The 15,781-nt window shown below is 34.1% G+C and overlaps 1 protein-coding gene across 1 annotated transcript in view; it reads left to right on the top strand.

Annotated features, from left to right (window-relative positions):
- Window positions 1-15,781, top strand: part of ITFG1 (integrin alpha FG-GAP repeat containing 1) — a 232,075-nt gene that overhangs the window by 108,834 nt on the left and 107,460 nt on the right. The window contains exons 9-10 of the mRNA XM_059999143.1: window positions 4,225-4,319; window positions 6,549-6,721. Coding sequence (XP_059855126.1) covers window positions 4,225-4,319; window positions 6,549-6,721 — 268 coding nt within the window. The remainder of the gene's footprint in view (window positions 1-4,224; window positions 4,320-6,548; window positions 6,722-15,781) is intronic.

The raw sequence follows: 15,781 nt of genomic DNA, 5'->3' as shown, positions 1-15,781 counted from the left end.
GAGCTGGGGACAAGAGTAGGAAAAAGACATTTCTGAAAACCTGAATACTTCTTGAGCAGTCCTAAAAAATACAGAAGTACCTGTTCCCCAAATCCTAATATTTTAAAAATATTTTTCAGTATTTTTTTCCCCAAAAGTACATGTCTAATTACTTATTAGGAGTTAAGCCAGGTTAAAAATCTAAATCTAACTGATCTTAGTCCTACCTTCTTACCATTACATTAAAATCTCCATACACTCTCATGGAGTGGCAAGACGTTCATCAAAAACAATTATTTTATGTAGTAGTACTTGTTTCACTGCCATAATGAGTTGACCTGCCCAAGAGGTACAAAAATTTGCAAAAGGTGACTTGAATTCAGTCTCAAGAGGCTGGAGCAAGATACATACTGAGTCCTAAATGAATAGTAGAATTTGATTAGCAAAAGAAGTTTGTCGTTAATGGAGGTGCATGATTAAGACAGAAATAGGGTACGTGTAGCACCCCCTGGTGTCAGTGGAAGACCAGCGTTTCAACCAGAGGGATTATGAAAATATGCATTGCTGTGCCCTACCCTTAGAGGTTCTGATTCATTAGATCTGGACAGAGGCATAAGAATCGACATTTCTAACAAGTTCCCCAGTGATGCTGAGGCTGTGGGACGGGGAACCACACTTTGAGAATCACTGCATTAGAGAAGTTGTGGTTTACAGAGTTGATGGGTAATCTGGGGCCAGAACAATGAGCTGTAATTTGCTTAAGCCATACCACAGGTCATTTAATTTCATGAGACTGAAAATGTTATGAATGTTTAAGAGGAAACATAATATAAATGTGACCCTTTCTCTTGTATATCTTCTTCTTTGTCCTCTGCTTAATTAAAAACAAAAATTATTATACCAAAATTCATTATAATCCATTTTTATGAAGACTTTACTTTAGTGTTCTCTTGATTTTAAAATTAAAATTTTTCAGAAAATCAGTTTGACTCATTAAATCTATCTCATTAAAATTATCTGTTTTAGAAGAGAATTTCTTTTGAAATTTGGCTAAGGTTAACATCAGATGGAAATTAACATGTGTTTAGTGTGTACTTTAGTCTCTACTGGTCCGCCATTCAAAAGGCCAAATTTTATACTGCATTTTATGAAATGAGTTAATCAAAATGCCATTCCTTCTGTCACAGTTTCTGTTGAGGCTTTGAGAAGGAATTTTAGCCTTTAAGAAAACTCTAGATATATAATGGGCTGAAGTTCTGAGGAGAAGGCAGTCCGTAGTTAATAATTCCTGGGACTTCTTTAAGGAATGTGTGCCAAGTTCACAGACTGGTACCTCTGTCAGCATGACATTCCTCTTAGTCTCATTGTTTTTCAGAGAATTTGCTTATTACTAGTTCCTAGCCTTGTGCCTCTGCCTCATGTGAAACTGATTTTTCTGAAACTACTTCCTTCTGTAGGTATAATAACTTATTGGAAAAGTAAAAGATTCCTGTAGTCCGAGGTTAAAAAAAAAAAAAAAGATACGCAGATTGTAAAAGGCTATGAAAATATTCTAGGGACTTCCCTGGTGGCACAGTGGTTAAGATTCCACCTGCCAATGCAGGGGACCACCGGTTCGAGCCCTGGTCCGGGAAGATCCCACATGCCACAGAGCAACTAAGCCTGTGCGCCACAACTGCTCATCCTGCTCTCTAGAGCCCATGAGCCACAACTACTGAGGCTGCGAGCCACAACGACTGAGCCTGCGTGCCACAACTACTGAAGCCCATGCGCCTAGAGCCCGTGCTCCACAACAAGAGAAGCCACCGCAATGAGAAGCCTGCACACCGCTACTAAGAGTAGCCCCAATCACTGCAACTAGAGAAAGCCCGCGCACAGCAACGAAGACCAATGCAGCCAAAAATAAAGAAAAATAAATAAATAAATAAATTTATTTAAAAGAAAAAACCTATAAAAATTTTTTTTAAAAAAAGAAAATATTCTAGATTAAAGAAGGCTAAAAATAACGACTACATGTAATTCCTACTCCTAGACTGGATCCTGTGTTAGAGGGGCAAAAATGCTACAAATGACATTATTACGTCAATGGACAAAATTAGAATATAGTACAATAGATAAAAGTATCTGTGTGAATTGATAGTTGTACTGTGGTTAAGAGAATATCTCTATTCCTAGGAAATACACACTCAAGTATTTAGGGGTAAAGGGCTATAATGTATATAATTATGGTTCAGAAAAAAACTGATTTCACAGATCAAATAAATGGGGTAAAATGTTAATAGGTCAATCTGGTTAAAGTGTTTACAGGAATTCTTTTACTATGTTTATTATTGCAATTTTAAGTTTATTTACAAATAAAAAGTTTTTTTTTAAAACATGCAGAAAAGTGTAACATGTAAGATTTAAAAGTTTGTTGCCTTTAAGAGAGAAAATTTCCTTTGCGTGTGAAGTGGGGCTCTCAGAAAGCTTTTCTGCCACTTACCCTAAACATCAAAAAAATAGCGCTTAGAGTCAGCACAAGGAGCACATTCTCTGATAGAGTTCTAGATTTCTGTGACCATATCTATAAAATATTACTGATAATTCCTACTAAAAGGCATGATTATGATGTTGTGACGTGAGTTAGTTATATGTTTAACAGAAGGTTATTTGCCAGCATTAAGTATCAGCCAAGTCATGGTCAAAATAATTGTGGGAAATAGGAAACTACTCGGAAGAAAAATAAACTAGGAGAAAAGAAAAGTGTACATCAAAATCTAATCTGAGTATTTTGCCATTGGGGTAAAAATGAAGGGCAGAGACTTAGTAGTTGCTCTTCTGATTAGTCCCACATTAATTGCAGTAAAATGGTTTGGCTTTTAATGAAGTCTATGATATTACTAGAGTCTGTTTATATATCACATTTTGCATTTAATTCTCTCTTGGCTAGCTCCTTTTTTTTTTTTTTAAGCTATGATATATGTTTATGCCCTTGGAAAGCCTTCTCCTTTCCAAGTATTCCTGCCTAGAGTTGCTGTTTCTCTCTCTCTCAACTTTTCACAGTAGTCCAAATGTGTATACTGTCATATTACATGTATTCTCTGTACTCTCCATTATTAATTCAACTATTTTATTTAATGTTATACTCCTCTAAGCGTTCGTCATCACAAAGAATATTAACCATGAGGATCATAAGTAATTAAACTATGAAATTAAATGAAAGAAATTCATTTTTCACTGTGCTGTGCCTTTTACTTTTCCATGCTGAGGTCACCTTCCATTGGCTAGATTTTCATCCCACACAGCCTGAAATTTTTTTTTTTCTTTGTGCATACATTATTGGAGACTTGATAGGCTTGTTATAGTTATATATCTCTCTTAATATTTAAACCTATGCAAGGATGGACTTTTTTTATTGGTAAACCTTATATATCCTTCCAAGTGAAGGTACTACCTCAGGCACATATTAAATGATAACATTAAGCCATTGCAAATAAATCAGTGATTAAAGCAACACAAAATTAGGCCCTAAATTTAAAAGCTTCATGACTACTCCATTGTGTGAATGTCCCCATAGAGATTTAGCTCTGGGACATCAAAATCTGTAAACTTCATCAGGTAGGGAACAGTAGATAGGAAGGAGCACTAGAGGAAATGACTCCAAGTTCATCAGTAACCTCATCTCTAGAAGTCTTTGCAGAACATTGTGCAGCTGTTTAAAAACCAGTCAGTTGGAAATGACGTCTGTATTCCCTTCATTTGCCTCTTTATTGATAAAAATGTATTGGTGCTTTTTAGAATCTAAGTTGCTGAAAGCTTTATAACTCTTGAATTGACGTTTATGCTGTATAAAAGAGACTTAAAAGTATGTGTAAAGATAAATTATCTGTAAAGACATTTAAAATAAGCCACATAATAATGGGTTACTATTGCATGCTTATTTTTCTCCTGTGGCAGTGATGATAATTATGTAAATAGGTCAAAAGCTACATTGTTTTAATTGATAATTTTAACATCAAAGCCTGAAATGAGGAGTTTTTCCACCATTGGATAAATATTTAACCACAGAAGAGTGAGCAATTTAAAACAAGACATGGTCCAGGTAATAGACAGTAAGGGCCAGAATAATTTTTTTAATTGGATCACATTCACTCCAAAGCCATGCATCAGATTCCTCAGTTTATCTAGATTGATGCAGAGTTTAAACAAATAGGAAATTTAATCTGTCATACAAGAACACTATTTTGTGTCTGTTTCTTTTGGCAGATGGAGATGGAAACATGGATCACTTATTGCCAGGCTGTGAAGATAAAAACTGCCAGAAGAGTACCATTTACTTAGCAAGATCCAGAACAAAGCAGGTATATCTACTTGTTTCTTAATGTAAATAGAGTTATGTTCTTGGAAAAAAATTTCAGAGGTTAGAAGAAGTAACTGAAGAATCAGAAAAGAGAAAAACCAAAAATAAATTTACTTCCTTATTTTAACTTAATGAAATGCATTTAAATCTATTTTTATTGGTTTATTGAGAGAAAAAAGTAGTGGCATAATCATTTCTGGTTAAGAAAACCCACTCTTGATCCTGTAATTAAATGATCTGTTAGCCTTTTATATGCTGGGAATATGGTAAGACACACTATAGCTATAATAAAGGGTTATGTAGAAGAACATCATACCTATTTTCAAGGCTAATCTTGTTTTTATTTGTGATATCTAAATCTGTTTCATTCTCTCGTGCTGACTTTATACCTGTAGCTTGTAGATAAATAATTTAGAATCTGTTAATCACAGCAGAGGATTAATGTGGGAATGATAGGTTATGACATTGAGATTTTTTCCATATTGACAGCACCTGAATGGAAACCAGTAATATAGTAGTAGAATTAATGAGTTATATTTTCTGTTTGGGGGTAATAAATGATAGAATTACATTTTGATTTTTTTAGCCCTTATGGGTAGGAAGTATCACTTTTTATACTAAGACACTAAAGAAAACAAATCTTCCTCCAGTCAGCATTCTAAAAGCATTTAACTCTTACACCCATAACCTTTATTACCTTGAACTTTTTTAAAGTTTTGAATCATTGAAAATATTAGGTCAAGTCACACTTCATCGTTGGTTCATAGCTGTAAGTAAACCTAGTAATTATTAGCCTGTCTTCAAGTGACAGACTACTGTAAGAATATTTTCAAATTACACAGTTCTCTCTGGGCAGATAAATGTCACAGTTCTTTTTTGACTGTTAAGAACGTCACATTAATGAAAAATATTTTACTTCTTAGACCTTAATACATTTACCTTAACAGAAATACTTTATCCTCATTAATAAACTATCAACCTCTTCAGAAACTTGTGAAAACTTGGCATTTTGTGAAATTTCTCATCCTCTTCCAAAACAAGACCAGCAGTTTTTTTCAGAGTCACATGAAACATTAAAACATTTTGATGCTATATAATACTCTTTTGCTTTAAGAAAGATTGAAAAATTTATTAAAGATGCAGACCAGTTTTTTAAAACGGCTCGTTTTCTGTAAATTTGTCTTTGTAGTTAAGCCACTTTTTTTGCTTTTTCCTTGGCAAACTATGCTTTCTTTGGATAACATAGAAAATGTTTGGGATATCCTATGTTCTAAACCTTTTTCAAGAGGCCACTTTTTATGTAGTCTGGCTTAGAGCTATATATATGAGTCACCTGCTTATAAGGACAAAAACATCTGTAGGCATGTTTGGCCTCCTGTCATTTCAAGCCAGCTGCACCTGCTTCTGTTTGGACATCTCCAGGTTATGTGCCAGTATCCATGCTCTTAGCTAATTATGGGCACATCTATAATTTTAATGTGATGATTTCCACTCTTCAGATTTTTAGTTTGCATTAGGTTATTAAAAGTAAAGATTGGGGCATTCACAAGAAAAAGGGATTTCCAAAAGCTCATTTTGAAATGATCCTATTCTCTGTGTTCTTGTTATAATCAATATAGAGATAAAGAATTTATTTAAAATGTAGCTTCCAGCTGTTTTGGTGACAGAGCTCATTCTCTGGGGCAGGCAGCTTGTCAGGGCTAGTATTGTTTGGTAAGCCTCAGAGCTGCTTGGCTCTGAGAATGATGACTAAAGTCATCATCATGTATAGGAGGCAAAGCAAGAGAACAAGGGAGACTGTCATGTTCTAATTCTTCCTGAGATGGTCCTCCGAAAGGACATCAGTATTACATGATATTGTAATTTTTTAAATATTCATTTGAGGTTGTATTTCCACTCAACACATTTTAAAATGGCAATTCAAGTATATGATTATCAGCATCAGTTCAATCCTAAGATTTTGTGGTTCTGTGAAAAACCTTCTAAGGCTCTGTGAGCTAGTTCAAAGAAAGATGACTAGTGATAAATTTTAAAGGAGATGATTTTTTTCCAAAGTGTAAGTTACCTGTTTATCAAAGTAAATTATAGTACCCTACCATTTTGTAGTGATAAAGAACTTAAATAAGGTGATGCTTACCTTGAGGACTTTTCGTGGATCATTTGTTTTACAAATGGTGAATTTTTTTCTAAAATGACTATAAAATCTGATTTTTTTTCTCTTAATCCACAGTGGGTTCCTGTCCTACAGGATTTTAGCAATAAGGGCACACTCTGGGGTTTTGTGCCATTTGTGCATGAACAACGACCAACTGAAATACCAATTCCAATTACCCTTCATATTGGAGACTACAACATGGATGGTTATCCAGATGCTCTTGCCATACTGAAGAATACATCTGGAAGGTATGGAAATTAAGTCAAATGAGAAATAGTTGTGAAATATTTTCACTGTGATACTTTGTAGCTGAATGACTCCTAAATATGGTACAGTTCCTTAAATAAGGAACACTGTGAGCTCTGAACTTCTCCCAACTGCTTAGAATACCTGTTCTTTTTCTGTTTTATAGAACAATAAAAGGCTTATTTTTCATTCAACAAAACTTGATCTTTAAAAGGTCAAAATTTTTATAAGTAAATGACTCAGTTACATTTTGAGTCTGAAGACCATGGAGGTTAAGAGTTGAGCCTAGGCTTCGCTCTCAGTCCAGCCACTTAGCACCTGTGTGACCTTGAGCAGATTACCTAAACTCCCCATCTGTAAACTGAGAGTAGTAACTGCACCTCTGTCATGGAGTTGTAGTGGAAATTACATGAGGTAAAAATAAAAAATGAGACAATTAGCAAGATACTTAGCACATGCTGACTTTACTATCAGTGAATGTTGCCTTACTGTTGCTTGTTTTGTAATGGTGTTGAGAATTTCGACATGACAATTGATAATATTTGTAAATACAGAATTTCTGAGTATATTTATTGCATTATCAATGATTTTGAATGTTGTTGCTACTTTTTTTTCCTTAGGTAGAGGTACCAGTAGCTAAACGAATATAGTTAAATTCACAATTACCCTGATCTTGACAGATTCCATAAATATGACTCTTTCCAAATTTTAATGCTTTATTATATTCTTCATATTACAATTAGTTGTATTTCTTGCCCCTTATTCTTTCTTGCCTCGTACATTGTATCTATCCATAATTTTTCTTCTGAGCATTAATTCATTTGTTGGCTCTGAAATTAGTGATGATTCAGCTCCACATTTACTACCAGGCTCATGATGCAATATAACTTTCCTGGAAAAAGAATCAGACTATTGTTGATTTTAACATCAAACAATGTTATCTAGAAATGTGATTTTTAGAAAACCACACATTGTTAGTGACTGTCCCTAAATATTTATAGAAATTATAAAATGTCTGTACTTAAACTTTTCTAAGGACCTTGATTTGAAATTATAATCACTCTGAGTTGTGTTTATAAAACTTTCTAAGGATATGAGCATCATGATCCTTAATAGAGAGTAGTATATACACTCATAACTTATGTGTATGAAACAGATCTTATGTAACGAAAAGAAACTTCTGAGTTGAATGTGATTTTTATTCCTTTTAAAGTGGCACGTAAAAACAAAGAAATGTAAAAATTGCTTTAATTTGAACAATTTACCCTATTCAAAAGAATAAGAAATTACATCTTAAATTCATTTAAGATGTGATTACTTATTCTTAGAAAAACATACAAACAATTTATAGTTTTGTCATAAAAGTTCTTTATCAACATATTCTTCTTCAAACCATCAAATATTTAACTTACCTTTACCATTCAGTAATAACGATGATATCAACAGCTAATTCAGCAGTGAACAAACACTGTGGCTCTATAGGAAACATAAGGTAAAAGACAGTCATAGACTCTTGATGCTTTTATAAAAGCAACTGTTTAAAACCCAGGGTTTCTTTTTTGTTCTTTTGGGATAGATGAGAATTGAAGGATAGATTTGAGTGCATTTCAGTGTTCATTAAATCACTAGATGAGAAATAGCCCTATACTTGAGAGATGTCTGTCTAGGAAAATTCAGCATAGTATTTTCTTTGAAACATAGAAGAAGGAAAATAAGACATAGTGTACCTTATAATCCTTTTCTACTGTTCACTTTTGTTGAAAAGCATTTTATAATTTTTAACTGATTTCAAGACTGCTGTATTGCTAAGAAGTAGTACAGGGTTGCAGTTTATAATTTCAAGGGTTGCTACCTGGAGAATCCTGTCTCCTTTTTTCTTCAGGTTTTGAAAATCAGGTAGAGATTAACTACGCAGTTAAGAATAAAATCCACAGTATATGTTTCATGAAAAGAAGTTCTGAAACCTTGGCTTGTTAACTTGTGTTTTTTTGTTTTCAGAGGAGAGTTGCTATTTGGCTTTCTGTTTGTTTTTTATTTTATGGTAAAAGTCTAATTGTTGAAAGTTAACCTTTAGAATCATGTTACATGAAAAAGATCTCTATTAGTGACATTTATAGAGGCAGCAAGTGACTCTAAACAAAATAACATGGTCTGAGGTCAGCCATTTTACATCTGTGCCACCACTGACTGAAAGCCATGGTTTTTTCCCTTGGCTGTCCCATTACTACTCAGTTGCCCTGTGTTTACTCTCATCTTCTGTGTGTAGTCATGTTGTCTTAATTGTCTGAATTTTCATTTTTTTGAAAGAAGGCACACTTAGAATGACATTATTCCAATAGTGTGCTCTTAAGCTAATAATAATTCTGTTTTTAGAATTTTTTAATTTCATGTGTAAAATAACACTGAAAAGATATTTTATGTCCTAAGTCTTTAGTATAGAACTGAAAAACTTTTTTAAAAGGAACTGGAGGATAAATTATAACAAAGAATATTTGAGAACCGTTTATCTAATTAAACTCTTATCCTTATGGATTTCTAATCACTATTATTTCTTAATTAGCCAGAGTTACTAGAAAAACTAGTACACAAAAATGAAAAGTTTAATTTTATTTTTGCCCAATATGTGGTATACTAGAAATTTTATTTTATGCATATGTTAGAAAAAACATTTCTCTAAATATTCCCCTAGAAATATTAATGTCATAGGTAAAATTAAATACTAATTTTGAGTAACTATTAGGTTTCTATAGGAAAATTTGATAAACCATATTTAAATTAATATTCTAAACCATATTGTATGATTTTTTAAAATTCAAAACTAACATAGATTGTAATTTGCTCAGAATAAATGCATGTTTGTTTAACACTGGTACTGTAGTCTAGAAGTTGTGTTAATGATTTACTTATCATTTTGTCAAGCGCATACAGTGCATATTTATTCCTTATTTTTAGCATTTAACTGAAGATATAAGAGAGTGACTTTTAGTCTTTGTTCTATTGCATATTAATCAGAATGTTAATATATTTAAGAAAAGTTGTATTGTTGTTAATAAATTGAAAGTGGATGAAATTGTAAGCAAAACCTCAGCTTCCAGCAGGGATTTATAGAGAATCCAAATCTAAAAGTACTAAAAGAAAAAAAAAAATTTAAACAAAGGGTTTTAGCAGCAAAGGAGCAGATTCTGAGTATCAGCTGTGAGAGCTCCCAAAATCTGTTAAATGGCAAGTAAATCAACAAATGGCCAAATGCAATATATTCCTTGTCAGTTAATGCCAGGAAGCAAAGGGCTTTAGTTTATAAAGTGATTATCATCATGCATATTGCTTCACAGTAATTTCTATGGGGTGGTATTATCTTTACTTTGTAAGTATGGAAACAGTCTCAGATAAGTCAGACTACTTGTCCAGGATCACACAGTTTCAGTCAGCACTCTAAGTTCACAGAATCTGAATCCTTTTTCTTTCCCTGTAAGAAAAAAATTTAGAAGGAAGTAGTATATAACCAAAAAAACACATTTTTAGCAGAGGTTAGAAATGATGATTTGGGCAGATAGTAAAAGTCTCTCTGACAAGAGAAAGAAGGAGCAAGCTAAGGACAAATGAATAAAGTCCATAAGTTTTCTGAGTCTTGCTGTCAGAGGAGATTGATTATATGCAAGCACGTGGCCTCTTATGTTAGTAATTTGGAAACAAGAGGTATGTTGGTGGTATACATTCAGGCTACCAATATGAAACGATGGAAGAGGACCAGAAGCAAGTCGGGATCTGGAACTTTGTCAAAAAAGAATTACTGGGGACTTTTGCAGCTATTAGCTAATTACCCATTCAGTATAATTTGCATTTTCATCTTCACCCTCAGCTTTATAAAATAATTTAGGTTCACACTAATACCCTGAGTCACCAAGGACGGGTTACATTATATTTCAGATGTTCTGCTTTAGTGGGCAAGGAGATTGATAGTACAGAGGCCTGTATCCACTTGTACATTTCAAGCCACTGTTGTTTTTCATTTTTATTATGAACTGTAACAAAGGGTTTCATATCATTTTAAATTAGATCAAATATCTTACTAATTTTATGTTTTATACTTCAAATGATTCACCATAATCTTTTTTAAATGAAGTTAATCACCATCTTTTCCATGAATGTGAAAATATAACAGACTTCCTAATTTACAATAAAAGAAAAAACATTCCATGCCTATTCTGCCGGGGAATGTTTAGTGGTAGTTTGCAAAATACATCTTGGTAGGCTATGTCACATAATTTCCATCTGTTCAAATGTTACTAGGGAGAATAGCCTGTTTCTGACATTACAACCTACATCGCTACGTCTTATGCTCTAAATCTTTAACTAATCCTTAGTTAATGAGTAATAACTCTGGGTAGGGAAGTTATCTGCATTCACAGCTTATTGAAGACTGAAGAATATTTTAATATTTTTGTTTAGGGTATTTTATAGAATTATACATAGGTTTAGAGTAAGGTTTTTGTAAAATGTTTGTTTTTCAAAATTAATAAGGGTACTGAATTCAAGAATCATATTCACATCACTTCTAGGTTTAATAAAATGTATTACTTCCTCCTAAGCAGATTAGTATAAAGCCTCCAGAAGCTTTCAGTATGTAATTTTTTTTTTACATCTTTATTGGAGTATAATTGCTTTACAATGGTGTGTTAGTTTCTGCTTTATAGCAAAGTGAATCAGTTATACATATACGTATGTTCCCGTATCTCTTCCCTCTTGCGTCTCCCTCCCTCCCACCCTCCCTATCCCACCCCTCCAGGCAGTCACAAAGCACCGAGCTGATATCCCTGTGCTATGTGGCTGCTTCCCACTAGCTATCTACCTTACGTTTGGTAGTGTATATATGTCCATGCCTCTCTCTCGCTTTGTCACAGCTCACCCTTCCCCCTCCCCATATCCTCAAGTCCGTTCTCTAGTAGGTCTGTGTCTTTATTCCTGTCTTACCCCTAGGTTCTTCATGACATTTTTTTTTCTTAAATTCCATATATATGTGTTAGCATACGGTATTTGTCTCTCTCTTTCTGACTTACTTCACTCTGTATGACAGACTCTAGGTCTATCCACCTCATTACAAATAGCTCAATTTCGTTTCTTTTTATGGCTGAGTAATATTCCATTGTATATATGTGCCACATCTTCTTTATCCATTCATCCGATGATGGACACTTAGCTTGTTTCCATCTACGGGCTATTGTAAATAGAACTGCAATGAACATTTTGGTACATGACTCTTTTTGAATTATGGTTTTCTCAGGGTATATGCCCAGTAGTGGGATTGCTGGGTCATATGGTAGTTCTATTTTTAGTTTTTTAAGGAACCTCCATACTGTTCTTCATAGTGGCTGTATCAATTTACATTCCCACCAACAGTGCAAGAGGGTTCCCTTTTCTCCACACCCTCTCCAGCATTTATTGTTTCTAGATTTTTTGATGATGGCCATTTTGACTGGTGTGTGAGATGATATCTCATTGTAGTTTTGATTTGCATTTCTCCAAAGAAGATATACAGACTGCCAACAAACACATGAAAGAATGCTCAACATCAATATGTGATTTTTAAAATCAGTTTTTACAATATAGAATATCTTAATCAGGCTTTACTTTCATTTTAAACTATTTCTGATTGTACTGTCTTATTCAGTAGCTTCTATACCTCAAATGAGGGAAAATACTAAATTAGCCCAGTATGATGTGGCAGAGTAAAAAATGATAAAATGTGTTTGAAATCTTATCCTGGATGACTCATCATTGAAGAACTCATACTGTTTCATCATGGAAGAACTCATACTGCTATGTTGACTAACCTTCACTCACAAACCAACTTCAGCTTCAGTAGTTGGAATTTGTAAAGCTCATGTTTTCTCTACAGTATGGTTGCCTATTCTTCTGCCCTAACGAATCCCTATACTAAAATGAAAAAGGATCCACAAATTAGTTGTGAGGGAAAAAATTATGTAGATGGTAAGTTAAAACACTGACAGTCTCTGTTAATTCCAAAAGGATATATATTAAATATTATTTACTCTATTAGCAATCAATTTTAATCAATCTATTAATAATCACTCCTGCACTCTGAGTTTATTGGCATGTTGTTACATTCTTCTGTAATTTTTACATTTCCTTTGAGTCCATAGGTGTTTGTAATGTTATTTGCCTTTTGTATTTAATTCATCAGTCTTAGGGCTGGTCTGTTTTATTATTGCATTAATGTCTGTGTTTTTGTTGTTATATTTGTTTAAAAAATTACTTTTATTTTCAATGAGATGGATTTTTCACAAATATTTTATTTCTAATTCTGTATTTAACTCCTTCCCTTTTTTGCTTTTTTTAGATTTATTTTTGTTTTTGTTTTTATTTCATTGAATACTTAATAGAATTTTCCCATTTTCTTAGTTTCTAATAAGTGTTTTTAAGACTCTTTTCTAAGTACTTGACTTCAAACCACACATTTTGATAGGTACGTATTTTGATAGGAATTTGCAATGCAATAACCTTAAGAATGAACAATAAAATTACAGACTCAAACCCTAAGACAGCAATGCAACAAGGACTCACAACACTGCATGGCACAGCATAAGTTCTATGTAGTGTCTACTATTATTTTAATTATTAGTAATATTATTATGTGGTCACACATGCTTTGATTTACTCTTGCCATTTTATGTTTGTATTCATCATTTTTTTCTCATTTTTCTGCCTTCTGTTTGATCATTCAAATTTTTCTTCCTTTTGTAGTTCCTAAGATGGTTTGTATATCATAAATTTCATTTCTGTCGTAGTTGTTACAGTTAAATGTTTAGTACATATATTTAAACTTCATTTTTTTAGTGAACTACTAGAGACAAAACAGTCCTTAAGACAAGATTTTTAGCATACGTTAAAATTCTCTTTCCCCTACCCAGCCCCTCCTCATTCAGTGATATCATCACCATGTTGATATCATCTAGGATTTATCTATTTATGTATTTATTTTCACATTTTGTTGTAGCAGTTATTTACATTTGGCTACAAAGTTTACTAGTTGCTTTGATCACCATTGAACACTCCTGTCTTCCATTCATTCTTTGATTCATCTATTATTTTTCTGGATAGAGTCAAGTAATTCTATCAGGGAGAGTCTGCAGCCTCTTCCTCTAAGACCTTGCAGGTCTGAAAATTTCTTTATTTTCCTCCAGCCTACCTGCTAATTTGCAGAGAATAGGATTCTAAGTTTATATGAGTGTATGCTAGTCTTTCCAGACAAACTATATTGATAAATTTCATTACTTTATACACTATGGCCACCAAGATAAATTCCAATAAGCATTGTCTATATAATTGATGAGTACCTTGCTAACTTTGACTTTACATAAAATTATACTAATATAAAGCAAAGTTAGCTTTTTAACTTTCGAATCATCAACATATACAGTTAACTTTTATAATTGGTGGAGAGGTGCTGGAACAGGAAAAAGCATTCTGGAATATATACTTAATCCATTTTATTTCATTTTAATCCTTCCTTCCTAGAATAATAGCCACAAAGTTTTATCACCTCTAAGTAGCAGTAACAGAGTTCCTTCAGAAGAGCAGTAACATGGAAGATTTTGAACTTCAGTTTTCGTAATTCTTACCGGCTGTATAAATTAAACTACTGGTGGTAGAAACTGGGAATATGGAATCAATTTCCCAGGCTGACAGAATTGAAAATGCCTCTCCATGAATAGGGTAAAACTTAGATTCAGACCTCTCTGTTATGTATGTACTTGCAATCAGTTATATTAATGAAAAGAGAAATAAAACGCAAGTGAGTTTTCTTTTTCAATTTTTTTTATTGAGGTACCATTGGTTTATAACATTGTACAAGGTTCTTGTGTACAACATTAAATTTCTGTTTCTGTGTATACTACAGTGTACTCATTACCAAAAATTTAGTTTCCATTTGTCACCATACACTTGATCCCCTTTACCCATGTCACCTTCCTCCCTCCTTGCTCCTTCCCCTTTGGTAACCACTACTCTATTCTTTGTAGCTACATTTTTGTTTGGTTTGGTTTGACCATTTATTTGGGTCTTTTGTTTGTTTTTTATATATTCCATACGTGGTGGGTGCTTTTTTGCCTCTGTCTTGTCTGGGATCTCCTGAGTCATGAGCTCCATCACCACAGGGAGAGGGAAAAGGTAGGAGGGAGCCAGGGTCATGGGCATCCCTTCTGTGTCCATTGTTTTCTGGTTCATGGGCGCCAGCCCTGCAGGCACGGGGTGGGGGGGCCAGAGTCGTGGGCACTTCTGCAGCTGGAAGGACAGGATCCTAGACCTTTTGCCACTGCTGCCCAGTTACCTCTGGGTGCTGGCACCACAGTAGCCAGGAGGCCAGGCCAGAGTCATATGTGCTACCTCCCCTGCTGCTACTGAGTTTTCTGGGGCTGTGGGCTCAGCTGCTGTGGCCAGGGGTCCAGGGCACTAGGGTTGTAGCTCCTCCCTTCACTGTCTCCCTTTCTCACCTCCTCTGTGTCCTAGTCCACCCAACTTTAGATGTACAGATGTGCGGAATTCTCTGGCGTCCTGGTGTGTTGGGCAGAGGCACCTTTGTTGAATTGTGGATGTTTTACTGGTTTTAAGTTGAAGGGTAGAACAAAGGGAGCATCTCAATCCACCATAATGCTGACGGCCTTTTTTTTTTTTTTTTTTCAATTTTTGACAGCATTTATCCCAAAAGGTATTTTTAGGGTGCATTGCGAAACACATGTTTCTTCCACTACATTGTATATCACATGAGGTTAAAAGAAAAGTTTATTTCTAAGTGCAGCTTAGGATAGGAAAAAAAAAAGAGAGAACATGGACTTTAGTCTTCAGTTCAAATGCCAGTGCTGCCACTTAGTAGCTCTGTTTCCTACAGCAAGGTATTTAGCCTGTCTATATATCTATAAATCTGTAAAATAAGGATGAATATACCTACCTGCAAGTTTCTTGTGTGATTAAATGAAATACTATTCCTTCTCCTTCCCTCCAAAGCTTACCTTATTAAGAAACTTTTAAACTACACTGTCAACGAC

The sequence above is a fragment of the Delphinus delphis genome, chromosome 20 (genome assembly GCF_949987515.2).
Source record: "Delphinus delphis chromosome 20, mDelDel1.2, whole genome shotgun sequence".
NCBI classification, from domain to species: domain Eukaryota; kingdom Metazoa; phylum Chordata; class Mammalia; order Artiodactyla; family Delphinidae; genus Delphinus; species Delphinus delphis.
This window is presented reverse-complemented; position numbering and strand designations above follow the sequence as displayed.